General features: G+C 38.0%; 1 protein-coding gene across 2 annotated transcripts; it reads left to right on the top strand.

The window, feature by feature from the left end:
- Positions 1-274: 274 nt before the first annotated feature.
- On the top strand, positions 275-27,928 carry LOC129729566 (bumetanide-sensitive sodium-(potassium)-chloride cotransporter). Of its 2 annotated transcripts, XM_055688231.1 has the most exons (9): positions 275-687; positions 24,469-24,574; positions 24,636-25,014; positions 25,072-25,610; positions 25,670-26,646; positions 26,701-26,945; positions 27,003-27,222; positions 27,278-27,548; positions 27,613-27,928. In XM_055688231.1, the coding sequence occupies exons 1-9, from the start codon at positions 494-496 to the stop codon at positions 27,724-27,726; spliced, it is 3,045 nt and encodes a 1,014-aa protein (XP_055544206.1). In that variant the 5' UTR covers positions 275-493; the 3' UTR covers positions 27,727-27,928. The 2 variants fall into 2 exon arrangements, with proteins under 2 accessions (XP_055544206.1, XP_055544205.1); XM_055688230.1 differs by having other exon boundaries at positions 26,701-27,222.

The following is a 27,928-nucleotide window of genomic DNA, read 5'->3' as shown; positions in this document are numbered from 1 at the left end:
GGGTACCACTTTTTCCCCTATCATATCGTGTCCAATTTGCTACCGCAAGTCTTCCAAAACTGCTAATAACTGCCTAAAACAGCGTTTGTAGAGTTTCACAACGTGCCCTCTACCAACCAGTATAAATTTTTTAGCACCACCAAAGCCGTCAGTAATCTTCTCGCTCATGATTTGCCAATTACATGGTTTAGGAAAATGTTCCATTTGAAAACGGCTATAAAAATGCTGCTAACCCGACCGACAGGTCTGCAGATTTTACATTTTTGGACATCGGCGCGGTCGTATGTAATTTTCGGTTTCCGAAGACGTTCAGTGCTAAATAATTCCTGTCATCTTGGGTTATTGAATTGGGAGGGGCATGTGATCAGTTTTTTTGTGCAATGCAGTGACAGAGTATGAGAATGTGAACACGAGTTCTAAGTGCATTTCGAGTGCCTTCAACTTATATAGAAAACAAACATACGTTAGTGAAATACCAAAAAAAAGCGCCACAATGGTGCATAATAGATTCGTAGTACAAACAACGATTCCGATTAACGGTCACGGTCGGGATAGTTCAACTCCAACCGCATTCAGACAACTGGGTGACCCGGTTCAGGTGAACGGCGGCGAGCCTAACCACAACACGACCAATGATGGAACTAACCCACCGGGAAATCGTCGCACGAGCATAATGGGCATGATGAGGTAAACGGATTGTACAGCGCTACCACTTGAATCTGTGACCACATAAAATGGAAATTTTTCCGACTAGCAGCGGTTTTATTAAATCATCATAATTACGTTGAGGTACTGCAGCACGAAAAAGTTATATTTAGTTGTTTTGGGTTTTATAACATAGCGGTTACAAAGTGTACTATCATTTCATAGCATAGACTATAAAATAAAGTTAGTATTCTATGCCACAGAAGTATTAACATCTAGCACTTGCATACATGAAGACTAGCTCCGAGGAATGCTCAAAACTGCCTGGACACTCGAAGTGTATGATTCAAGCATCAGCTAATACACATAACTTGAACAAGATTACCCCGACTTCCGTTTGAAGTGTCAGACGGTCAAGTATAAATAAATATCAACTAAGTATTCATTCAATGGCAATAAGGAAGTAATATAAAGTCATGCATACACAACTGCTAGGTTCAATTAGGTTTTTACCCTCCGAGTAAAAATCTCTTGAGTTGGTAACTGAGAATGTTTCTTATCGAATTCAACCTCGTTCCAAACAAACTCCACACGCTTCCGTTGAAGAAACGTTTTGGTTTTTTTTATGGCCGATAACGACAGCAAAAAGTAGGTTAACCAACACATAATCTACCATAAATTGGGAATAGCGCATCATTCGAATCGGACTTGTGTGTGTATGTCTGTAACTATAACCCTCTGTTTCTCAAAGATAGCCTAACTGATTTGCACTCTATTAAGAATGCCTAGAATGTGTGATTGCTTAGTTATTAACAAGACGTTAAAGTTTAAATAGCGTAAAAACTTAATGATGAAAATGTGTAACAACATTTAAACTCGATTTTTTCTGAGACTTCTTAAACGATTTCGATTAAACTCACAAAAAATAATCTTCTCATTTTTAATGTGGCGTAACTAACTTAGAACTTAGAATCCTTTTCAACGTAGGTTATTTTTCTGATTTTTGAAGTTGTTTTCAGAAATTTGCTGCATTTCTATTGAGTTACTACCTATTAAAATGTTTCTGAGTGATTTGAAGTTTAATTAAGAACCTGGCATGTGAAAGTGGCGATTGCAAGCTTTCAAGAATGTTTTACATCGATTTTATATTCTATTTCTGCTCTTTTTCCTTTTCTATTTTATGTTTCTCGCTGAAATAAACTATAATAGAAGGAAAAGATTATTTAACCCTTCAGCTTCACATAGATTTTTGGTGATAATGAACCAAATTTTATATTAAGCATTATCTTTCATGTGACTTTCTCCAATTTTTGGAAATGCTACCCGGGAATTTTAGGTTTAATTTGGGATCTAACTATAATTTGAGGGATTTTCAGATTAGTTTTGGATCGATTTGTAACTTTTTTTTTATAGTTGTTTAGCGACTAAGGCTTGCATCCGCAATAATTCGGACTCCCGAAAAATGTAATAAAGTACTCACAAAGCATTGTTTTACATCACTATTTATTTCATAACTATGGGGTATGGTATACAAATTCAGAGGTTCAAAACATCATTGTTCTCCATTGATGCAAAAATCTCGCACTGTGCGCTTCACACCATCATTTACATTTTGTACAGTCTCCTCGGTGATCTTGCTGGAAGCTCTGCAGATTTGATGAAAACGTTTGTCATCTGTGCAGTTTTTAGGGAGTTCAGCCATCTTTTTTGTCCTGAAATACTCTTCGGTATCATTTCTGACCATTGCAGTTTAATAAGCCAACCCTGGTGACATTTCGGGCCCTAGTTCGGACAAAAAAGTTCGAATTCCTCTCTAAAACCCATCTTCACCTCTCTATCCATAGAACTATTCGCACTCGACTAATATTTTTGTCACTCCTTAATTATCTTTCACTCAAACGTTCAGAAAACCTTTTCAACACACCGTGGACTGTGGTTTTGAGCAAATTAAGCTTTCTTGTGAGTTTACGAGATGAGGATTTTCGGTACGGTTGATCCGGTCGCGCAGGACTTTTTCGTTCGTCGACATTTCGAGGACTGTTCAAAGAATGTCAAAACAAGCCCTAGCTTTGTTTGAGTAAGAAGAGTCGCTCGTAGCTTGTATATTGCAAGAGTAACACTGATTTGAAGGTATCTGGATTAGGCCGTTACAAATTTTATTTTCATTTTAGGTCACCCCCCCCCCCCCCCCTTCAAAAATCTTGAATATTGGAAGGAGAAGAAAAAAAAAGCTCAAACCGTTTTGTTCATTTTATTGGTTTTCCGACAGCATTTAATTTAGCAACAAACAAGTCAGGTGACAGCGAGAGTGTCGTCGAAAGTCAAGCGAAATAAATAATAATAATAATGAAGTGTTATTTTTCAACATTTATTTGAGTGCAAGTTACAAAAGTTATAACTTGCACACAAACTTTGATCAAAGATATTTCTTTTTTTTTTCGTCTCGGTGTTATTCTTTGATAACCTTGGACATAAAAAGAATTCGAAATTTGTATCAGCCTTATTGCGAATACAAACCTTAATTGGCGATTCTTTGCTATTTTTGCTATTTCTAGCTTTTACAAATGTTTTTTTGACAGTCTAGGGTACTACTTCATATATTTTTCATCGTCAAAAATGCCAACAGAATTTTGTATTCATTTTCTAGTCTGAAAAGCGTTTTTGATTTGTATCATATTCTACTTGAATATTTTCTGACTTTTAATTCCAGATTTTTGTGCTTTCTGACATTTTGTAAAATTCGTTTGAAGCAAGTTTCGGCCTAATTCGGCATCGTTAACTTTCTCAGTTTTTCTAACTAACTTTTAAAGCGTAAATAGGTTTTTCTGTGACTTGAAAAGTTTGAAAATTACATTTTTCAAGTGCTTATTGCGTTTTGAAAATTTGTGAAATCAAAATATTAATTATACCACAAAGTTTAAAAATAACATAGACTTAAATAAGAGCGGCTAGAGTAGGAAACAGCCACCTCAAAACTTTACTTAAACTTTCGAGACGTGTTCGCATTTGCCTCGAGTTTAAGAAGGTAATTAATCTCTTAAATTTTAAACTACGTACGATTTGAATTATTCATGCAATCTTCTTGCTGTCAAAAAATAAATTGTGGTATATGTATTGACCTACTTTTCAATAAATTTCGTTTTGCACACACTCACTCACAGGGCTGTCATTCGCACACTCATTGCGCTCATTGTGTTAATTTTACGTCAAGGCACAACGAGAACGGTACCTACACATATTGACAACCAACAGGCACAAAGAGAAAGAGCGAAAACGAAATGACTATGAAAGATATCACCAAGTGAGAAATATTTCAAGAGAGGGAGAACGGAACAACACTTTGTGCTGCTTTTTGTGACACATTGCGTGAGAACAAAGAGCTTCAGTTTGAGTAGTTTGCGTTGCGTTGCGGGTAGAAAAAATAGCAGAGATAATGAACCTGGAAAGGACCATATACATTTTTGAGAATTTATTTAAACGCGATTCTCAATGGCGTGGACGTGTTTCTTAGAACATATTATGCACGTCCAGACATGTTTCTGTCCCGGTATTCATATACAATCGCTACATTCACTACTGATACCGTTCATTAGGGTGGTAATGACTTGTATGGAAAAAATTGTCCTTCGTCGCATTTATAAGTTCGTTCAGTCGAAAAGTGAAACTTTAACCGATCGATTTTTCCATATTTTGTTTTTGGATAACACCAGATCTCGATATTTAACGCATTTTTAAGACATTTGGCATTAGAATTTTTCGATATTCACAAATTTATGAACTATCTGTGCATTTTTTCATTGGTCACAAAATAATGCTTTCGTGTTTCCGAAGTCAGATTAAGCTTAAGTTTAGTATGGGAACTTTTTACAAAGGCGAAACTATTGAGCCCTACTTCTCAACGAATATTACCACCCTACTGTTCATGTACGAGACATATTGCAGTTATCTCCGGGAAGAAACCATTTTTAGTTTTAAAACAAAACCCATTGAGCGGCACTGAAAATTAGTTCCTAAATTATTTCAGTAGGAGTCAAATGAAGTGCAAAAACCAAAAAAAAAAAATAATACTATAATCGTTCGTTCGTCAAATCCGATAATCATTGCCCCAAGCAACACACAAAGTAAGACACAATGTGTGGTGTCGCACATTTTGGTTAATGCACAAAGTGTACTCATTCGCATCTTTTCAGTGCGAGAGAAATACAAAAGAGCGAATGGGGAGAAGAGAACACGAACGAAATATCGAGAGTGGCACGCACAGTTTGATGGCAAATGTGTTGTGTACAAATTTGTGTGGTTCTGTCTGCACTGAGGTGAATTTCAGCCCTGCTCACTCACAAAAAAGCGTATTTTCATAGTAAGCTAAAAATTTCCAAAATTGAGTTCGAAATATCTCAAAAACGAATGCATTTAGAGAACTTACTACCAAAAGCTTTACGATCTGAAATTACTATTCAAATAATACTGTATCATTTATTTTTTGTTTGTTTTTTTTTACACAGTTTGCTAAGCCAAATATTGATTTTTTTTTGCGAATTTCCATATCATTTGGCATGAAAACGCTTGTACTAGGGTTTGCAATATTCCCGGGAAATAATTTCCGAAAAGCCGGAATGAAAAACTTCATTTCTAGGGAATTACCGGATTCCGGGAAGAAAAACAATCTTAACAAATATGATATTTAAAATTAAGCCTATTACTAAAAGGTAACAAAGAATCGTTATAAGTTCATTACCATTCCACCTCAAAAACGAATTGAAACACAAAACTTATCCAAGTTTACATCAGAAACTCACGATCGATTTTTGTTGCAAATATTCACAGAAGAGGAGTTTTCGTGGTCTTCATGCCATCAAACAATCGCCTCAGATCCGGCGACAATTTTCTGGTAAGCCCAAATAATGTTATTCCTTTTGTAAAACCTTGCTTAGGTGCGCTGGTGTTTCAAATCACCGATTGCTACATATCTTTAGAAACTGGAGTGTCTAAAGCAGGTATTAGACGAAGCAAATATTTGCTATTTTTAGTACGGATTTCATCATGTGCAAATAAAATTCGTACTGAAAATAGCAAATATTTGCTTCGTCTAATGCCTGCTTAATTCCTTCAGTTTGTTGAAGCTTTCAGTTTGTTGAAGCTGAGTGTTAAGCAGGTATTACACGAAGCAAATATTTGCTATTTTTGGTACGGATTTTATTTTGTGCAAATAAAAATCGTACCAAAAATATCAAATATTCGCTTCGTCTAAAGCAGGTATTAGACGAAGCAAATATTTGCTGTTTTTCAATACAGATTTAATTTTGTGCAAATAAAAATCGTATCAAAAATAGCAAATATTTGCTTCGTCTAATACCTGCTTAATACCTGCTTTAGGCAGGCTTACACTATAGCAAATGTTTGCTCAAAACTATGCTCATTTTTTATCAAATATATTTGCTATGGCATTACACGATGCGAATTATTTTCAAAAAATAAACTCCGTATCAAATCTAGTTTTCATTGGCAAAACAATATTTCAATACCTTTTTGAAATTGGTATCACCATCGATGCAAGAGAAGAGGATTCCATGTAAGAATTTTGGTTGATTCCTTGGAACGTTATTTCGCCATTCGTCGGTTTTCTGTAAAATACCGAGACTAACCAGAAGGTAATTAAATAATCACTTCAATACAACACTGGTTTTTAAAAAATTCATCAATGAACAAAGGAAAAATCAAGCAACTCAGTAGTGACTAGCAAAAAACGACATTAGACGAAGTGAATAGTTTTCTTACTTTTCGTTAACTGAATAAGAGAGCAAATGTTTTTGACAAATGATTGATAGCAAATAATTACACGACAAACAAATATTGACCGTCATTTCAAGCAAATATGTGCTACAAATACTTTAGTGCAGCTACACAGTTTGACGACGGCAATTTAGTTTTGATAAGACATTTAATTTTATTGCACTATTGAATAGGAAAGTATAGTAAACTATGCGAAATTTTTCGAGGAGCTCGGGTATCTCCGGATCCTTGAAATCAATATTTCTGTTCCTGGGGTCTGGGAATCCCGGAAAATGGTATATCCCGGGAAATCGTATTAAATATTTCTCTTAACGGGTCCAAACGACCCTAAGAAACCTGCATAAAATATAAAAGGTTGAGGTTTCATGGAAAATTGAATAACTGGACATGTTGGATTTAACATAAGAAAAAACGATTTTTTTTTTTTCAAAAAAGTCATCGGGGCCAATTGAAAACATCATTTTCCAGAGCTGCCGCCGAACAAACGTTTGTTCGTTACACCATTTTTTAACATTTTGAGGGTGAGCTTAGACTTGATGCAATTTTAAGACACCCTACTGCGCATGCCTTGAGTATCAATTTGAGCGCTGTTAATTTAGTTGTGGTCCCCGTGGCTCTGTGGTTAGCGATGTCGGTCGGCTAGCTCTTCCACACGGTTGTGATATCGGGTTCGATTCCCGATCGAGTCGACGATCTTTTCGAGCTGGAAATTTCCTCGACTCAGCACTGGGGCACGGTGTATCGTTGTACTTATCCTACACATGCAAAATGTGCCAAAAAAAAACAATATCGATAACAAATTCTCTCAACTAATCTAATTGATCGAGACCGCTATTAGCCCCAAGGCTAAGCGTGCGATATTGTTGTTATTTAGTTTAAACTAAGATTTTCACAGTATCGTATAGTTAAAAAAAATCACGAGGGTTGTATGCAAAGCCACGACCGCAACGTTGACGTAGAACTACACAAGTTTCACCAGTCAAAGCGCGTGCAGTTTAAAATAACATTTTACTTTTCATTCCAGCGCAAAACAAGAAAATATTAAATCTTCAATAATTTGTTTGTTGTCCTTATTGTTGTTGTTCAATTTCATATCGATATACTGTTGATCGCATCTGCGTGCTACCCCGACAGTGGAGACTAGGGCATTTTTTTGATAGCACAGTTGAAAGCTGGTTTCACACTGAAAATTTGACGGCCCATATACTTTGAAAGCCAGCTTTCCAAAACGTTTGTGTGTTGTCAAAACACGCCAACTTTTCATTAGAGGAAGTGCCAACTAATGTACTTACTACTGATGCTGCTCGCTACTGCACAAAGGCAGCTTTTACTAGTGGAAGTGCCGCTGCACCAGCTGGCCCCAATATCGCTGCTTATCCCACTGCTGCTGCTGATGTTATTCGCTGTCACAGCTGCTGCTGTTAATAAGGATTGTTGTAGTCGCTGTCTAGAACTAACATGAGCGGTTTCGGCTGGAACAGGCTCTTGTATAGGCCGAATAGCACATTTCAAATTCCTAGGTCTATAATTCTGTCGATAGTTCTTGTGAAAGCAATCATATAATGACCATCAGAGGTCAAATTGTGCGTTCTGATTAGACTTGACAATTTTCAATAGTGCAATAGTTCGAATAATAAAATTACAAATTTTCTACATTTGGGAAGAACATTGAAAAATTTTCAATTCAAGAACGAAGGAAATCCATCGAAAACTAACCGATTTATTAGCATTTGAAATTGGACATATTTTTCATTTTTTCCGGTTTTAGATTTTCATTTTACATCTCTATGTAGCCGAACTTCCTGAGAAACGTAGTTCTATGTCAAAAACCTAACTTGAATTATATAAAAGAAAACCACAATCCCGATTCACCATATTATTAGGGTAGTTGTCCCATTATTCATCCATTAAGCCGATATTGACGAAAAATGCAAGGTCGTGCGTCTTGAACTCTTCTACAGATCAGACGTTTTTTCGGTTGCTTGTGGACTGGTCTTTGACTGCCTATAGCTTCAAAGTTTGTGTTTTGTCAGTGTGTCTTTTAAAGACTACCTGAAAGTTATTTCCCATCAGTCTTTCTCAAGGCTACCTACTTTTGAATTTAACATTTGTTTTAACTTTTTTCGTATCACCTGAAATGGAAGGACGAAAAAAGAAACGTTCAAGGTCGTATTGAAAGGTCTCACCAACGATCAAACCGTTGATGAGATCAAACTTACTTTAACAGAATTACTTGGCATAGCCCCTACCCAAGTAATTCTAATGAAACAAAAATCACGAGGCGATAACAGTCAGAGAACTGGAATTTCCCTTGTTAATTATTTAATTCATTTTAACCGCAATGAGGTTAACAACTTAAAATTTTTTGAAAAAGCACATGCTTTTTTGTATAATGTGCGTGTAAAGTGGGAAATTAATAGGAAGTATGGCGGAGGTGAAAAGCATATCACCCAATGCCGTACTTGCCAACGTTATGGCCATGGTTCCAAATTCTGTAACATGGACCAAAAATGTCTTAATTGTGGAGACTCTTCTCACAAAAAGGACACATGTCCTGTGAAAGAGAGTAAAAATTTTCGCTGTGCGAATTGTAACGGCAACCATATGTCAAATTTTTATCAATGCCCAGTCCGTTTAGCAATTGTTAAGGCAAGGCAAGGTAAACAAAATTCAATTTCTCAACTAAAACCAACTTCAAAACAAAATTCTCCAAGCGTACCAGTGACGCATAGTTTACCTACTCCTTTGCATACCCGTTTAACTTATGCACAGGTTACAGGTAGTTCGAACATTATACCGCCTAGTGTTGGTTGTTCGAAAATGACCGTTAATATGGGTAAGCAAAACACGCTAGAAAATAATTGTACACCCATTACTCCAGCTAATATTGCTGTCGAAAATATTTTTTCTAATGTCAACTGCCTGGGGCCTATTACGGCAGGTAAACTTTTTTTTTTGCAACAGGCAATGTTCGATCTTATGAACGCCATGTTGAGGGCAAAATCAATGTTTGAAGCCATTCAAATAGGCACAAATTTTACTATTAAAATTGTTTCTAATTTAAAATTTAGCAATGATTTTAAATAAAACAATTAAAATATTAAATTGGAATGCTCGCTCATTGAAGGCCAATGAGAATGAGCTTTTTAATTTTTTAACAGTAAATAATGTGCATATTGCAATTATTACTGAAACATTTTTGAAACCTAACATAAAATTAAAATATGATCCCAATTACGTGGTTCATAGATATGATAGGATTCAGGGTTCCGGCGGTGGAATTGCAATTGTTATTCATCGCCGAATCAAACATCGTGCTCTTCCCCATCTTGAGACGAAAGTTATTGAATCTTTGGGAATTGAAGTTCAAACTGAACTTGGGATTTTATTTATTGCCGCAGCATATTTACCATTTCAATGCACACGCGAGCACAAAAATTATTTTAAAGGTGATTTACAAAAACTCACCAGAAATCGTTCGAAATTTTTTATAATCGGCGATTTTAACGCTTAACATCGTTTATGGAATAATTCTCAAAGTAATTCCAATGGCAAAATTTTATTCAATGATTGTTCTTCAGGATACTATTCTATTTTGTCTCCGAATAGTCCTACATGCTTTTCTTTTGTAAGAAACCCTTCAACAATTGATTTGGTGCTAACAGATCAAAGTCATGTATGTAGTGATTTGATCACACATGCTGGCTTTGATTCTGACCATCTTCCAATAACTTTTTCTTTATCACATGAATCAGTTTTAAACCCTATGAGCTCTGTTTTTAATTATAACAAGGCTAATTGGGAAAGATACAAAACTCATATTGAGAATAATTTCAATAATGAGCTTGATTTGCAAAACGAAGTGAATATTGATTCCGCTTTGGAAGCATTAAAATGTGCAATTGTTGATGCCAGGAATTATTCTGTTCCAAAGGCTCAAGCGAAATTTGATTCACCAATAATTGACGAAAATCTTCAACTTCTAACTCGTTTGAAAAATGTCCGCAGACGTCAATATCAACGTTCTCGTGACCCTGTTTTTAAAACTATTTATAAAGATTTACAGAAAGAGGTTAAACATAGATTTACTTTTCTGAGAAATGAAAATTTTGAGACTAAAGTTGAAAAATTGAAACCATATTCAAAACCTTCTTGGAAGCTGTCGAAGATTCTTAAGAAACCTTCAAAGCCTATTCCAGTTTTGAAAGATGGTGAACGTTTTCTTGTATCCAATGAACAAAAGGCTCGAAGACTGGCTCGGCAGTTTGAGAGTGTTCATAACTCAAATTTGAATTTTGTGAGTCCAATTGAAAATGAAGTCACACGTCAATTTGATTTAATTTCTTCCCAGAATTTTTTACCTGCAGAAATAATTGAAACTAACTTGAATGAGATTAAATCAATTATTAAAAATTTCAAAAATATGAAAGCACCTTGTGACGATGGAATCTTTAATATACTAATCAAACATCTCCCTGAGAGCACAATGGAATTTTTAGTGAAAATTTTCAATTGCTGCTTCAAAATTGCATATTTTCCCAAATTATGGAAAAATGCAAATATTACTCCAATATTAAAACCGGATAAGAACCCAGCTGAAGTTTCAAGTTATCGACCAATCAGTTTGCTTTCTCCAATAAGTAAACTGTTTGAGAGAATTATTCTTAACAGAATAATGTCACACATCAACGAAAATTCAATTTTTGCAAATGAACAGTTTGGATTTCGCCATGGGCATTCCACAACTCATCAATTGCTCAGAGTTACTAATATGATACGAGCTAACAAATCTGAAGGTTATTCCACTGGAGCTGCTTTTTTAGACATTGAAAAAGCATTCGACAGTGTTTGGCATAAAGGTTTGATTGCGAAATTGCAAACTTTTAATTTTCCAATTTTCCTAATCAAAATTTTGAAAAATTATCTTACTGATCGAACTCTGCAGGTTGTCTATCAGAATTCAAAATCTGATAGATTTCCTGTCAGAGCAGTTGTGCCTCAAGGTTCTGTCTTGGGCCCAGTCCTGTATAACATATTCACTTCAAATCTTCCTGATTTGCCCCCAGGATGCACAAAGTCATTGTTCTGCGATGACACAAGCATTTCCGTAAAAGGAAAAAGCCTTCGTGTCATATGCAGTCGATTGCAGAAAAGTTTAGATATTTTTTCTTCCTACTTGCAAAAGTGGAAAATCTCTCCCAATGCTTCTAAAACTCAAATGATAATTTTTCCGCATAAGCCTAGGGCTTCTTTCCTAAAGCCAAACAATAATCACGTTGTCGAAATGAATGGGGTTATTTTAAGTTGGTCTGACAAGGTTAAGTACTTGGGACTAATTTATGAAAAAAAACTTATTTTCAAAGAGCACATTGAGAGTAAACAAGCCAAGTGCATCAAATATACGAGATGTTTATATCCTCTCATTAACAGGAATTCTAAACTTTGTTTAAATAACAAACTTTTGATTTACAAACAAATTTTTAGACCAGCAATGCTTTATGCTGTACCGATCTGGTCAAGTTGCTGTTCAACAAGGAAGAAAACGCTCCAAAGGATTCAGAATAAAATTCTGAAATGATTTTGAAGCGTCCTCCTTGGTTTGGTACACTCGAATTACATAGACTTACTGGTGTTGAACCATTAGAAGCTATGTCAAATAAAATTATTAACAATTTTCGACAAAAATCGTTGCAATCCTCAATTGCTACGATAAGCTCTCTTTATAGCCCATAAGTTAGCAATTAAGTTAGTTGTGAGTTTACTTCCCCTTTTCTGACAAGTAGGTTTAAATCCCTACGAATGATAAGTCCTAATTGCGAAAGCAAACAAATCCTAACAATTAAAATTACAAATTTCTAACAGTGTTGAGAAGTCACCATTTGTGATTGGACACACATACTCATTATTTACTAATATTTATCATAAATACTTAAGCTACTAACAAATCCCCCCCTTTCATTCCGTCCCGAACGCTCGGCAATAACGGACGCATTAAGTGATTGTCTCGCTATAAAACCGATATTGTGTAGAAAAAATCGAAAAAGGCATTGCTTACCCGGTCGCGTTTCAAAGAGTGCGAAGTGCGGTGTGAAGATAATCTGATAATCCGCAGTGAAGGTCATCCTGCTATTGTGCTTGAGTGGTGTCGCTGCGCAGCTGCCCGTTCCAGCACCGAAAGACTCGGTGATTGTTCTATTGAAGACAACAAAGAAGAAGAGGTACGTGTTTCTTTGCCACTGTACTGTTGCGCTAGTTTGAGCGCAATGGAAGTGGATCCCTTAGCCCCCGATCCCCCGTCTCCGAACCCACCCGACCCTGTCCTTCCTGTTCAGTCTCCGTCTGTCCCTGCTTTAATCAATCCTCGTCCCAGGCTTTACCCAGACGGATCAACGGGTCCACTGGTCCTTTACATGAGGCCCAAACCAGGAGGTAAATCGCTTAACACGTTGCAAATCGCGAAGGATCTGACGTCACGATACAAGGCCGTGACTGAAATATCAAAAGTCAGACCAAACAAGCTCCGTGTTGTGGTGAATGATCTGGATCAGGTCAACGATATAGCTTGCTCCGAGCTCTTCACACGCGAGTATCGCGTGTATGTACCCGCACGAGACGTGGAGATCGACGGTGTGATAACCGATTCGAGTCTGTCTGTCGAGTGTATCCTGAGTGCAACCGGTTGCTTCAAGAATTCCAATACTGAGGCGAAGATATTGGACTGTAAGCAATTACGGTCTATGTCGCTCGTCAGCGGTAAAAAAGTATACACTCCGTCAGACTCGTTTCGCGTTACGTTTGCCGGTTCTGCTCTCCCTAGCCACGTCTCGATTAACTGGGTTCGTCTGCCTGTGCGTCTGTATGTGCCCCGTGTTATGAATTGCACCAATTGCAAGCAGTTAGGTCATACAGCTGCCTACTGCTGCAATAAGGCACGGTGTGGCAAGTGTGGGGAGACTCATGCGGAAGATTCTTGCAGCGTAAACGCTGAAAAGTGTATTCACTGCGGGGAAAATCTGCATGAGCTTTCCACATGCCCGGTGTACATACAACGCGAGATAAAATTAAACGGTCTATTAAGGAGCGCTCAAAGCGTTCTTACGCTGAAATTCTTAAGAAGACCGTGACCACTTCTACCATAACATCGAACCCCTTTGATCTGCTGTCTTCGGATGAAACGGACTCTGACGATCCACCAGCAGAAACGTCCTACGCCAATCCTGGAGAATCTAGAAAGAGGAAAAATATTTCCTCTCCTAAGCCTCCCAGGAAAGGCCCTAAGGTTTCTCAAGATAGAATGAATAATACGAACAAATCAAAAAGTGCTGCGGAAAAGCCGAAGCAAACTCCTCCTGGGCTTGCAAATTTAAAGTCTCAGAAGGAGTTCCCAGCACTTCCTGGAACATCTAAAACCCCAGTTGTTCCTTTTGCACATCCAGTTGATAAATCAAATGCTGGACTGGTCAATTTTTCTGACATTGTGGACTGGATTTTTGAAACTTTCAATATACCCGATCCAATTAAAATTTTTCTCACAGCATTTCTCCCAACAGTTAGAACATTTTTGAAGCAGCTGACTGCCCAATGGCCCCTCCTTGCAGCGATTGTATCCTTCGATGCCTAATTCAACTGCGTATATGAAGGATTCTATCTCTGTCTTACAGTGGAATTGTAGAAGTATTTTACCAAAAATGGATTCATTTAAAGTTTTGATAAATAAAAACAAATGCGATGCATTTTCCCTTTGTGAAACTTGGCTTACTTCAAATATTGATCTCAACTTCCATGATTTTAATATTATTCGCCTTGATCGAGACACCCCATATGGAGGAGTACTTTTAGGGATTAAAAAGTGCTATTCTTTCTATCGTATTAACCTCCCCTCGATTCCAGGCATCGAAGTTGTCGCATGTCAAATGACAATACAAGGTAAAGAGCTTTGTATTGCCTCAATATATATTCCTCCCAGAGCACAGATTGGGCAACGGTTGCTCTTTGATTTAATAGAACTTCTTCCCTCGCCACGTTTGATTTTGAGAGACTTCAACTCTCATGGCGTGGCTTGGGGTTCCCCTTACAATGATAACCGCTCCTCTTTAATCTATAACCTTTGCGATGACTTCGACATGACTATTTTGAACAACGGTGAAATGACACGTATCCCGAAACCTCCAGCGCGCCCAAGCGCTTTGGATCTCTCCCTATGTTCGACGTCGCTACGGTTAGATTGCACATAGAAGGTAATCCTCGATCCTCACGGTAGCGACCATTTGCCTATTCTTATTTCAATTACTAACGGGTCAACTCGCATGCGACCAATTGACATTCCGTATGACCTCACACGGAATGTCGATTGGAAGTTATACGAGGGAATGATTTCAAAAGCGGTCGAGTCGATTCAACATCATCCACCACTTGAAGAATACAACCTCCTCGCGGGCTTGATTCTCGACGCCGCGTTGCAAGCCCAAACGAAGAAATATCCCGGCGTAACGATCAAAGAACGGCCTCCCACTCCGTGGTGGGACCAAGAGTGCTCCGATGTCTACACGCAAAGATCCGAGGCGTTTTTGGCCTTCCAGAAGGGAGGTATACCTGGTGACTATTTACGGTATTCGGAGCTTGACACCAAGCTTAAAAGCTTGACTAAAGCAAAGAAACGCGGATATTGGCGTCGGTTCGTGAACGAGACGTCGAGGGAGACATCGATGAACACTCTTTGGAACACAGCCCGAAGAATGCGGAATCGCGTAACGGTCAACGAAAGCGAGGAGTCTTCAAGTCGGTGGATATTTGATTTTGCCAGGAAAGTATGTCGGACTCTGTTCCTGAGCAAAACATTGTTCGCGATGCGTCTCCGGGCCACGACGCGATAGAATCACCTTTTACGATGGCAGAATTTTCGGTTGCCCTCCTGCCCTGTAACAATAACGCGCCTGGGTTAGATAGAATCAAATTCAACTTGTTGAAGAATCTACCCGGCAATGCCAAGAGGCGCTTGTTGAACTTGTTCAATAAGTTCCTGGAGCAAAACATTGTACCGCAGGATTGGAGGCAAGTGAAGGTGATCGCCATCCAAAAACCAGGGAAACCAGCTCCTGATCACAACTCTTATAGGCCGATTGCAATGCTATCCTGTATCCGGAAGTTGATGGAAAAAATGATACTCCGTCGTTTAGATCATTGGGTCGAATCAAATGGTCTACTATCAGATACTCAGTTTGGCTTCCGCCGTGCCAAAGGGACGAATGATTGTCTTGCGTTGCTTTCAACTGATATTCAGCTGGCGTATGCCCGCAAAGAACAAATGGCGTCAGCATTCTTGGACATTAAGGGGGCTTTTGATTCCGTTTCTATTGACATTCTTTCGGGTAAACTTCACCGACAAGGATTTTCTCCAATTTTGAACAATTTTTTGCACAATTTGTTGTCCGAAAAGCACATGCATTTTACGCACGGCGATTTGGCAACTTTTCGAATTAGCTACATGGATCTTCCCCAGGGCTCATGTTTAAGTCCCCTTCTTTACAATTTTTATGTAAATGACATCGACGTATGTCTGGCAAATTCATGCACGATAAGACAACTTGCAGACGACAGTGTAATCTCTGTTACAGGGGCCAAAGCTGCCGATTTGCAAGGACCATTGCAAGATACCTTGGACAATTTGTCTGCTTGGGCTTTACAGCTAGGTATCGAATTCTCTCCGGAGGAGACTGAGATAGTAGTTTTTTCTAGGAAGCATGAATCTGCTCAGCTTCAAACACAATTAATGGGTAAAACGATTTCTCAGGTTTTGGTACACAAATATCTTGGTATTTGGTTCGACTCTAAAGGCACCTGGGGTTGTCACGTTAGGTACCTGATGAAAAAATGTCAACAACGAGTGAATTTTCTTCGTACAATAACCGGACAATGGTGGGGAGCCCATCCAGGAGACCTTATAAGGCTTTACCAAACAACGATATTGTCTGTAATTGAATACGGGTGTTTCTGCTTCCGCTCCGCAGCAAACACACATTTGATCAAACTAGAGCGAATACAATATCGTTGTTTGCGTATCGCCTTGGGTTGCATGCAATCGACCCATACGATGAGTTTGGTGGTCTTAGCTGGAGTACTACCATTGAAAACCCGCTTTTGGAGCCTGTCTTCTCGTATTCTTATTAAATGTGAGGTCTTGAACCGTCCTGTGATTGATAATTTTGAAAGGTTAATCGAACTCAATTCTCAAACCCGTTTTATGACATTATATTTCAATCACATGTCCCAAAATATTAACCCTTCTTCGAATATTCCAAATCGTGTCAACTTATCAAATACTTCTGATTCTACTGTGTTTTTCGATACATCCATGATAGGAGAAACTCGTGGAATCCCGGATCATTTACGCGTGCAGCAGATCCCCAAAATTTTTTCTAATAAATATCGAAATATCAACTGCGACAATATGTTCTTCACTGACGGATCACTTCTCGATGGGTCCACTGGCTTCGGTATCTTCAATAAAAATTTAACCGTCTCCCATAAGCTCGATAATCCTGCTTCTGTTTACGTCGCAGAATTAGCTGCAATTCAGTACACCCTAGGGATTATCGAAAAAATGCCCACGGACCATTATTTCATCTTTACGGACAGTCTCAGTTCCATTGAGGCTCTCCGATCGATGAAAGATGTTTAGCACTCTCCGTATTTCCTGGGGAAAATACGGGAACATCTGAGTGCTTTATCCGAAAAATCGTATCAGATTACCTTAGCGTGGGTCCCTTCTCACGCTCGATACCGGGTAATGAGAAAGTGGACTCTTTGGCTAAGGTGGGCGTAACAAACGGTGAAATTTATGAAAGACCAATTGCTTACAATGAATTTTTCGGATTTGTACGTCAGAATACGATCATCAGTTGGCAAAATTCTTGGACTAGAGGGGAACTGGGAAGGTGGTTACATTCCATTATCCCCAAGGTATCGACGAGCCCGTGTTTCAAGGGGCTGGATGAACAACAGTGAACAACAACAACGAACCATAACCAGCAACTGAACCCCGCACAATACTTCCAGGACCCGAGGATTACAAGCCCCTGTCCCAGCTCATAACATCGTGGCTTAGCAGAACAAATCCATACATGCTGCATATTCATGGCCATTCGACGATCATCAGACGACCATTCAACTACAAAACAATAATTGAAAAATATATGCTAGTTTTAGGATAGACTTAATTTCAGCTCGTAGTCGGCAGCGGGCATAAAAAAATTGCTTAAAGATTTTAAGTCATCAGATATAATTGGCGCCGTTAAACATTGAATTGTATTTGTGCCGTGTCAAATAAACGATAGGTGAAGAAAAAAAAAAAATCCCCCCCTTTAAAAAAAAATCGAAGAATGCACGGATTAAACACTAAATCTTCACGAAATCATTGAACAAATTAAAAAATTCGCTGACGTGCTCTCAGAGAATCGCACAGCCTTGTATATTTAGTAAACTTAGCTAGATTTATCCTAAATTCTGTAAAACAAAACATTTTTCACAACGCTTCCATATCCATCTCAAAACTTAAATCATTGCTCAATTATTCATCTCACGACGTCCCCATATTCATCACACTGTTAATCATGAATGAATCACATTATCATGAATGAACGTAACCGCAGACCGTCGTAGTAGGTTACCTAGGTATCCACTGTAGTTGTTTACGTGTAAAATTGGTAACCTAGGTAATCACTGCAGTGCTGTAGATTTATGTCAATTATGTCGGAATAATTCAACATTTCCAGTATGATTTTTTCGTTTTAAGACAAACTGATTTGGCAACTTTTGATTTACTTCAACGCGGTGAAAACAGATGAAAATACATACAGTTGAAGTTTAAGATTTGTAAAAATTCATCTTATATATATTTCTGCTAATTAAAGCTTGATTTTGGAAATTTGAGGTGAACATTTTGAAAATTAAAGTATTCTTAGTGTAGTGAGTGATTTTGCTTAGTGAATTAAATAAAAAGTGGTCCGCTAGTGATGAAAAAACATTCATTGGGTGCTGAACGAGTCCCGTTGTAGCGGTATAGAGCAATGCACGGATTTTGTTTGTGAGGTAGATGATTAAAATATCCGAGGTCGGATATCCGGATATTTTAATTCGGATAGTCGCAGCACTAGATTTTAAACCAAAACAATTCGTCCAATATCAAGTAAACACTACACACAATAAATTAACAAAAATGTATTCCACACATGTAGTTATCGCAAACGTACTAGGTTCTAACATCTTATCGCTTAGTACAGTATTGCGAATTTCCTAATCATTTCTGAAGCGGCAACCCAATTTATTAGACCTTCCCAAAAATGCATAAATGACGACATTCCTTTTTCAGCAGTTATCAACCATTTATACCTGATAGCGAAAGTGTCGAGCCCCACGAACATCGCGAAACTGCACTCCAACTTTACAATTGATTACCAATTTTGAGTATTGGGTATTTCATTACTCGTGAATTCTCTTTTGATGGCGAACAGAGTAGTTGATGTTATTTTGTGGTGATATATAATTGTTAATTTACGTGTGAAATAGTGCAGTGATTCACGGTAGATATATTCTAACGTGTGTCGGTAGTGAATCTACAAAAGGCTAAGTACAAGAACAGTTGCTTTAAGCAGCAAGTTCGCGTTAAAGTTTGTTAAAATAAAATCCCCCCCGACGCTTTCAAAGCAGCGGTGGTGGCGATCATTTTTTTTTGCCTCTGTCTCTTGTTTCTCTGCATGTCTATTGGTATGGCGTCCCGTGTTAACGTGTGTTGTGTGCGATGATTTGCTCTGGCTGTGGTACGGCAATTGTCCTATCGGATTTGCCGTTGAAATGTGTGGGCTTCAACTGTGCACGTTTGTTTCACTACAAGTGTACTGGACTCACCAAGGCAACGGCAAAGATAGTTACAGATAATGATAATCTTTGCTTCAAGTGTGACGAATGTTTATCAAACCAGTGTTGTGGTGGGCAACATTTGATACCGGACATCAAGCGTATTGGAGAAGAGATGAAGAAATTATCTTCTCTCTCTGATTCGGTCATTGAAATGCGGGATCAAATATCGGCCCAGATAAACAGCGCGTTGAATTTCGGTATGGAACAGTTGAGATTAAAAAAAATGTAAATGAATCTCTTGAAAAATTATTTTGTGAGAAATTTGATAAATTGAACAATTCGGTTTTGGAATTAAATACGCGTCAAAATAAAGCTGCAATTAATGATTCCCGCGCGCGGAATGGGACGGTTCCTTCTGAATCGGACCAAATCGGCAAGAAGCGTAGAGTTGATGACGATAATAGTGATGATGTTTTTGATGACGGCGTGACTTTTGCGCAAGTCGTGAAGGGTCGCCGTAAAAGTATTAAAACGAGTATTAGTAATAATAATAATATAAATGATGGTTCTAAGCCCGTTAAACATAAGACTCGTCCGGTCATTGTGATCAAACCGAAAGAGTCCAAACAAGCTTGCGAGAAAACTCGGAAGTTTTTGAAAACAAAATTAGATCCAAAAACACACAAAGTGAGTAATTTTAGGAACGGTAAAGATGGTTCCTTTATTGTTGAATGCGCTGTTGGCGAAAATATTGATAAGTTGAAAAATGGCATTGAAAGCAATCTGGGTGAAAACTACAGTGCTGTTGTTCCCACGTCGGTGCCGAGATTGAAAATAGTGGGCATGAGCGAGAATCTTTCTCCTGATGTTTTCATTGACTTTTTAAAGAGTCAAAATGAAGGTATCAAAATTATGATGTAAAAGTAATAAACTCGTATGAAAATCCACGCTTTCGGTATAACAAGTATAGCGCGGTAATAGAGGTTGATTTGGAAACGTATAACAGCTTGTTATCTGCTAAGCAAGTAAATGTAGAATTTGATCGGTGCTTAGTATTTCCCGCGGTAAATGTTTTGAGATGCTCCAAATGTGGAGAATTTGGGCACAAGGTGTAGCCTAAAATACGAAACATCTGAATGCACGTTTACTGTTTTGAAATGCGTTTATTGTTTAAAGACGAATAAAGAGCGTAACACGAATTTGGACGTCAACCATGCCGCATTTAGTTCAGAATGCTCGATATATAAAAGTTTATTCAATCAAAAGAAAAGCAGCTTGTGTTTCAATAAATAGCAAACAAGTTCCAAGAAGAATGTGAATAAGTTCGAATTTTTGTATTTGAATATTGCGGGGTTGACAACAAACTACGTTGCATTACGTCAGATTGTTGAAGATAAACGTCCACTTTTAGTGTTCTTATCAGAGACTCATATTGTCGATATTGAAGCATATGATCAATATAGTATTCCGGGATATAATGTGGCTGCTTGTTTATCACATTCTAGACAAACTGGCGGTGTTGCTATTTATGTCAGAGAATCAGTTCAATTCGAGCTTTGCCGAAACGAAGCGAAGGATGGCAATTGGTTCTTGGGCATAACAGTAGTACGTGGTATGAAGGTGGGTAATTTTGGTGTTTTGTATCATTCTCCCAATGCTAGTGATCACCGTTTCCTTGAAATATTGGAAAATTGGCTTGATGAATTTCTCGATTATAGTAAACTGAATATATTGACTGGCGATTTCAAAATCAACTGGCGAGATAATACAAATTCGAATTATTTGAAGCGTTTAGTAGAATCTTTCAATTTAAAACAAAGCGTTAATGAATTTACACGTATTTCCCAGCGCAGTAGAACTTTGATCGATCATGTTTATTCCAATTTGGATTCCATTTGTTTAGTAACGGATTCTGATATGAAAATAACCGATAATGAGACATTAGTAATCACTGTATTAGACAACTTGAGTGAGAATAATGATTTTAAAAAATTTAAATGCTGGAGAAAATATTCGAAACAGGCTGTTTCGAATCTTGTTGAAAGAAGCTTGGATTTTCCAATCGCGTCCGGTAATTTAGATGATTCTGCTGTTCTGAACGCGAACAGCTGGTACAATTTGGATCTTTTGCGTCTTAAGCGCAAGAGGGATAAATTGTACAAAAAGTTTTGTAGATCAAATAGTCAGAGTCATTGGAATGAGTACACAATCGCGCGTAATAAATATTCACAAGCGTTAAAAGAGACGCGTTGTGAATATATCCAGAGAAAGATTACTCAGCATCAAAACAACAGCAAAGAGTTATGGAAAATTTTGAAATCTTTATTAAAACCTAGTAATTGTAAACCGCGGTCCATAACTTTTGATGGCACATTAGAACAAACAGAACAAATAATTGCTAGTAAGTTTAATGATTATTTTATCAATAGTGTTTCATTGATCAATCAATCAATTGAACTGGTCGATGAACCGGATGAAATAAAACAGCCGACTAACGTTAATAGTAGATTTGATGGTTTCACCCAATCACAATGGATGACCTTAAAAATATTTGTTTTTCATTAGGTAAAACGGCTGGCGTAGACAATGTAAATGCTAGGGTTATTCAAGATTGCTTCAATGTTATTGGTCACACTCTGCTGAACCTTATTAATGAATCATTGCTAGTGTGGAAAGAATCGTTGGTTGTTCCGATTCAAAAGGTTGCTGGAACGATTAAAGCCGAAGAGCTTCGTCCCATCAATATGTTACACACGTTAGAAAAGATATTGGAACTTGTTGTTTAAGGTCAGCTGTTAGAATATTTAAATAGTAACTCGTTATTAATTCCGGAACAATCTGGCTACCGGGAAGGCCATTCGTGTGAAACCGCGTTGAATTTAGTTCTTGCAAAATGGAAAGATAACTTAGAAAATAAAGACACAATAGTTGCTGTATTTTTGGATCTGAAACGCACTTTTGAAACAATTTCTAGGCCCTTATTGTTGAACACAATCAAGCGCTTTGGAATTTCGAGTACTGCATTCAGATGGTTTGGAAGCTATTTGTCTGACAGAACTCAACGGACTGTTTTTAATGATTCTGTATCTGGTCCCGTGGAGAATGATCTTGGAGTTCCACAGGGAAGTGTATTAGGGCCCCTTTTGTTTATTATGTATATAAATGACATGCGGCGAGTTTTACGTTTTTGTGACATAAATAGTTTTGCCGATGAAACCGTGTTGTTCATTGCAGCTAAAAATTTAAAAAAAGCTGTTTCACACTTGAATGAAGATTTACGTTCTCTAAGCAGATGACTGAAGTATGAGCAATTGAAATTGAATATTGATAAAACTAAATTTATGATTTTCTCGCGCACCGTGGTAAATGACGATGTCTCTGTTATAATAGATGATGAGACAATTGGTCGCGTTCGGGAGATTAAATATCTTGGCGTGATTATTGATGACAACCTAAAATTCAACGTTCACATTGAGAATGTCATCAAGAAAATTGCCAAGAAGTATGGAATATTTTGCCGTTTGAAAAACGAATTAACAATTAGTAGTAAAATACAGCTATACAAGTCAATCATCTCGCCCCATTTGGATTTTTGCCCTACCTTTTTGTATTTGGCCAATAACACACAATTATTGAGGTTACAGCGTTTGCAGAATAGAATAATGCGTTTGATTTTAAAGTGTGATAGATTAACTTCCTCTGCTTTTATGTTGGACGCTTTGCAATGGTAATCCGTGAAGCAACGAATTGTTTATTTGTCTGTGGTGTTCATTTTTAAAATAAATAATGGTTTGCTACCTCAAGATTTGTGTGATCGAATTGAAAGAGGAAGTGATTTTCATAGATATAACACTAGAAACGCGGATGAAATAAGAACACCTTTCTTTTTAACCAGAGCTTCAAAGAATTCATTATTTTATAAAGGTATAATTTTTTTCAATTCGATGCCAAGACATGTTAAACGTGCACCAACACTTGTGGAGTTCAAGAGACAATGTATTTCACACGTGAAAGTTTCTGTTGTACAGAACGAAATTTAAAAGCTTTTAACAATGACGAGAGTTTATATGACGAAGTTTAAACAACGGATTTATTTTGGATGAAATATTTATTTTTGAAACCTATTTATTTATTGATTGTTTAATTGAAGCCTGTAACTGACGAAGTTTTTTACGAACGGATATGATTGTGTTGTAAAATTTTATTTATATTTTTTATTGGATCTTTTTTTAACATATAATGACAAAACTACTGTGTTTGTCGCGGTGGTGATGATGGTTTTTTTTTCCTTTATGTTGTTGTAGCTTAAAAAATAATAGAAAGTGACTACATAAGTTTGAGCCTCGCGCGCGGAAGACAGATATAAATGGATTCTTTTACAATTTAAACTTAATTGTTATTTGAATGCTTAGAGAATATACATGAAGTAGTTGTGGTTAGTCTGACTGAAGGTCATGAAAACCCTGTGCTAGCTTTGTGTAGCTCTACAGCAATTCACGTCTTTACCGATGTGAATCAAGTAAACAGTTTTTGAAGAAGTTTATATCTGGAAATGGAATCAGTTCGTTTTTTTTTGTATAAGTAATTGAAATTGTGATTACATTAATTATCTATAGATAAATCGTCCAGCTCAAACCTTTGTAGGGGTATGTGGCGGAACCATCATCATCATCATCATCATCAATGTTCTATTTCGAAATCATAAAAATTATTCTCTTCAAACAGCTTTAATAGCTCTTCAAGTAGCTTTACTAATTACATAAAAAAGTTTATATCGAAGAGGGAGAGGGGGATTCGGCGAAATAATGAGTAAGTTTTGAAAAGTATGAAAAGCCATAGCTTACAAAACTAATGTGAAATATTACGATGTCTGATCATAAATGTATGTGAACGTTGTTCATGAGTATAATATTTTTTGGCTAAAACAACAATTCATTTATAATTCGGCATACGCTTCATAAACATTTCATTCATTCGTATCCCAATGCCTCTATTTGAGATTGTACCTTCCAAGGAAAAGTCATTTGATAATGCTCTGTGGATTCTCCATTTTTTTTTTGTTTTCTTCATTACCGTGTGGCTGATTTGAATTGATGACATCTTTTATTTTTGTTTACAAACAATTGATTCGAAATATACCCAATTACTAATAATGTTATTATATGGTTTATGTTACAGAGATGCTTTGCCACGGCTTGATCATTACCGTATATCGGTGCGGAAAGGTAAACGACCATCACTGGGAGAGCTACAGGGGGAAAAAGATGATACAGGAGCGAAGCAAGTAAGCATCGACTGTATTAAGATCAAGAACTAAATTAACCGTTTTGGGTATTTTTTCCTAGCCTATCGAAGAGGAGCCCGCAAAAGCCGGTGGCCACCTCATTAGGTTGGGATGGATTCAAGGTGTTACAACGCCATGCCTGCTCAACATTTGGGGAGTGATGCTATTCCTGCGACTTAGCTGGATTGTTGCGGAAGCTGGCTTTATCCAAGCTATGCTGATCATAGGACTGTCGTACGTGGTGTGCGTGGTTACCACCTTATCCTTATCCGCACTGTGCACTAACGGGCAGGTCAAATCCGGCGGTTTATACTACATCATCTCCAGATCTTTAGGACCGGAGTTTGGGGCTTCCGTTGGTGTAGTGTTCGCATTCGCTAATTCCGTAAACGCTTCAATGAACACGATTGGATTTTGTGAATCACTGAACGGTCTACTAGGTAAGTTACACTTCCGGGATACTATGCACAGCTACAACAAAAGTTAACTACTTTTAGCAACCTACAATTTAAAGATTATAGATGGGGATGTAAACGATACCCGGATAATTGGAACAGTTGCATTGCTGATTATGGTGGCGATTTGCGCAGTGGGAATGGATTGGGAAGTTAAAGCCCAAAATTTCCTACTTGTTTCCATTCTGGTAGCAATTGCAAGTTTTATAATCGGCACTATTAGAGGTCCCTCGGATTCAGAAGAAATGGCGGAAGGTTTCCTGGGCATTTCAGCGGCTGTGTTTTCGTCTAACTTGGGGCCAAGCTATCGCTTAAGTGAAGGTGTTCAGCAAACTTTTTTCACCGTGTTCGCCATCTTTTTCCCGAGTGTAACTGGCATCCAGTGTGGTGCTAATATTTGTGGAGATCTAAGAGACCCTGCAACAGCGATACCCAAAGGAACGCTCCTGGCCTGTCTGATTTCGGCCATTTCCTATATATCGTTTTCGTTGTTTGCCAGTTTGGCATCTGTGCGAGATGCCTCTGGTAACCTTACAGACCTCGTGGGAGTTAATTTTACATCGTGTGATCCCGCTCTAAGCGTAAAACAAATTACATGCAGTAAAATAAAACATTCGTTAACTTTCCATTATATTTACAGAACTGCCATTATGGACTAAACAACGACTACGGAATAATGCAACTTATGGCAATCTCAGCTCCACTGATATACCTAGGATGCTGGGCGGCTACTCTCAGCACCGCATTAACCAATCTGCTCGCTGTTCCCCGGCTTATACAATCGCTTGGCCTCGATCGTATCTATCCAGGATTGATATTTTTCTCCAAAGGTTACGGCAAACACGGTGAACCTTATCGCGGATATATTTTGGTATTTTTAGTTGCATTCCTCTTCCTCATGATCGCCGAGCTGAACACGATTGCGCCATTGATCTCTATTTTCTTCTTGGCTTCGTATGCTCTGGTCAACTTTTGCACTTTCCATGCAGCCACCGTAAAACCACTCGGATGGCGCCCAACATTCCGGTTCTATCACCCGGTGATAAGTATCCTGGGTTCGATTTTGTGTGTGACTATCATGTTTCTTATCGATGTTGTGTCCACCTTCGTGGCAATTGTTATTATTATTGTACTCTACCTTACTGTGATCTACCGGAAGCCGGATGTAAATTGGGGCTCCTCTATGCAAGCCGCAGCCTATAAGTCTGCACTCAACTCTGCATTTAATTTGGAACAAGTAGGAGAGCATGTCAAAAACTACAACCCACAGCTTCTTGTTATGACTGGAAACCCTATGCATCGACCGGCGCTGCTGAATTTTGCTCACCTAATAACGAAAAATAACTCGTTGATGATTGTGGGGAATGTGTCTGAAGAGAAGTTACCTTACAAATACCGCAAACTTTTGATTACCGACGGGAAGAAAACTGTAAAAGATATGAAAATAAAGGCCTTTTATCAAATAATAGACGGATTACTGTTTGACGAAGGAGTTCGTGCTATGATTCAATCTTCCGGATTTGGAAAACTAGCTCCAAACATTCTACTTATTGGGTACAAAGCCAATTGGATTAAATGCAGCCACGAAGAGCTGAATAGATACTACAAAGTTTTGCAGTATGTATGCTCTAATTAGTATTTATTTTTCGAGTTATAATTTTTGATTTTTAGTAACACATTCGACAACCGTCTTTCTTTGGCAATTCTTCGACTCCCTGAAGGTTGCGATCGATCGCACTTCATTCCTAATAACTCAGTCATGGATCTCAATATATCTTATTCCACGTTGAATGTTGCCTCCTTCTCAGCAGTAGAAAGTTCTCCGCGTGGTCGTTTGGGAAAACCTGGCTTGATGCCGGTAAATTCCAACTTAGATCTCGCATCGAACGCAAACAGTGAGAGTACACTTAATGAAGGTAAAAATAATTACCAACCGAATTTCACATTTTCTAATTTTTACATAAAAATTACAGTCGCCATAAACCTAGCTTCGTCAATTCCATCCAAGGAATTGACTAGGTTCAGAGAAAAACAACTGCCGGGAGACATCGACGTATGGTGGTTGTACGATGACGGAGGATTAACAATCCTCTTGCCTCACATCATAGCAGGACGGCCGAAGTGGGCCGCTTGCCGAATCCGGGTCTTTGCACTGGCCAGCCACCAAACGGACTTCGAAGAAGAACGTAAAAAGTAATACGATTTTAAAAGCTTAAAATAAAAATCCTAAACTATTCCCCATCGACAGCATGGCGACCTTGTTGGATAAGCTTCGCATCAAGTACGTATCCCTAACCATGGTCTCCATTACGGATAAGCCACAGGAGTCAACTATTGCTGCCCATCGTTCGCTGCTCGATACGATTGCCGAGGACCAGGAAAGCAGTGTAATCGTCAGCCAGGAGGAACGGGAGCAACTTATGAGTAAAACTTACCGCCAGCTCCGGCTTCGGGAGCTTTTACTGCAAAACTCGAAAAAATCCTCTCTGATTGTGATGTCGATGCCAGTGCCACGAAAGGTATACAAAATTTACAGCTGCAAGTAATGCTAACGAAAACCGAACTTATGTTTCCTTTTTGCAGGATATTGTGTCAGCATCGCTTTACATGTCCTGGCTGGAAATGTTGACGAAAGACATGCCACCGTTCCTACTAGTTCGCGGTAATCAAACCTCGGTGCTAACATTCTACTCTTAGCGATGAATGAACAATATATGGGAATGACTTTACATCTCAAAGAAAAGCTTTCATTTGCAGTTCACTATCGGCTTCATTTGATCATTGTAATTTCGTTGCGTTTGCCTTGACAACTTTCTAGTGATTAGTTTACGAACAAAGTCGAATGATTGTATGATGTTTTAAGTATTGATATTATAAATAAACGAACGATACTGTCCAT

This window comes from Wyeomyia smithii, chromosome 3, assembly GCF_029784165.1.
Source record: "Wyeomyia smithii strain HCP4-BCI-WySm-NY-G18 chromosome 3, ASM2978416v1, whole genome shotgun sequence".
NCBI classification, from domain to species: domain Eukaryota; kingdom Metazoa; phylum Arthropoda; class Insecta; order Diptera; family Culicidae; genus Wyeomyia; species Wyeomyia smithii.
The sequence above is the reverse complement of the archived record's forward strand: the minus strand, read 5'-3'. Positions and strand labels throughout refer to the sequence as shown.

Excerpts from the sequence above, each read along its gene's own strand:
- LOC129729566 (XM_055688230.1), top strand. The coding sequence starts at position 494 with ATGGTGCATAATAGATTCGTAGTACAAACAACGATTCCGATTAACGGT. Across the intron at positions 24,575-24,635 it reads ATGATACAGGAGCGAAGCAA|CCTATCGAAGAGGAGCCCGC; the intron begins GTAAGCATCGAC and ends ATTTTTTCCTAG. Across the intron at positions 27,549-27,612 it reads CGATGCCAGTGCCACGAAAG|GATATTGTGTCAGCATCGCT; the intron begins GTATACAAAATT and ends TCCTTTTTGCAG.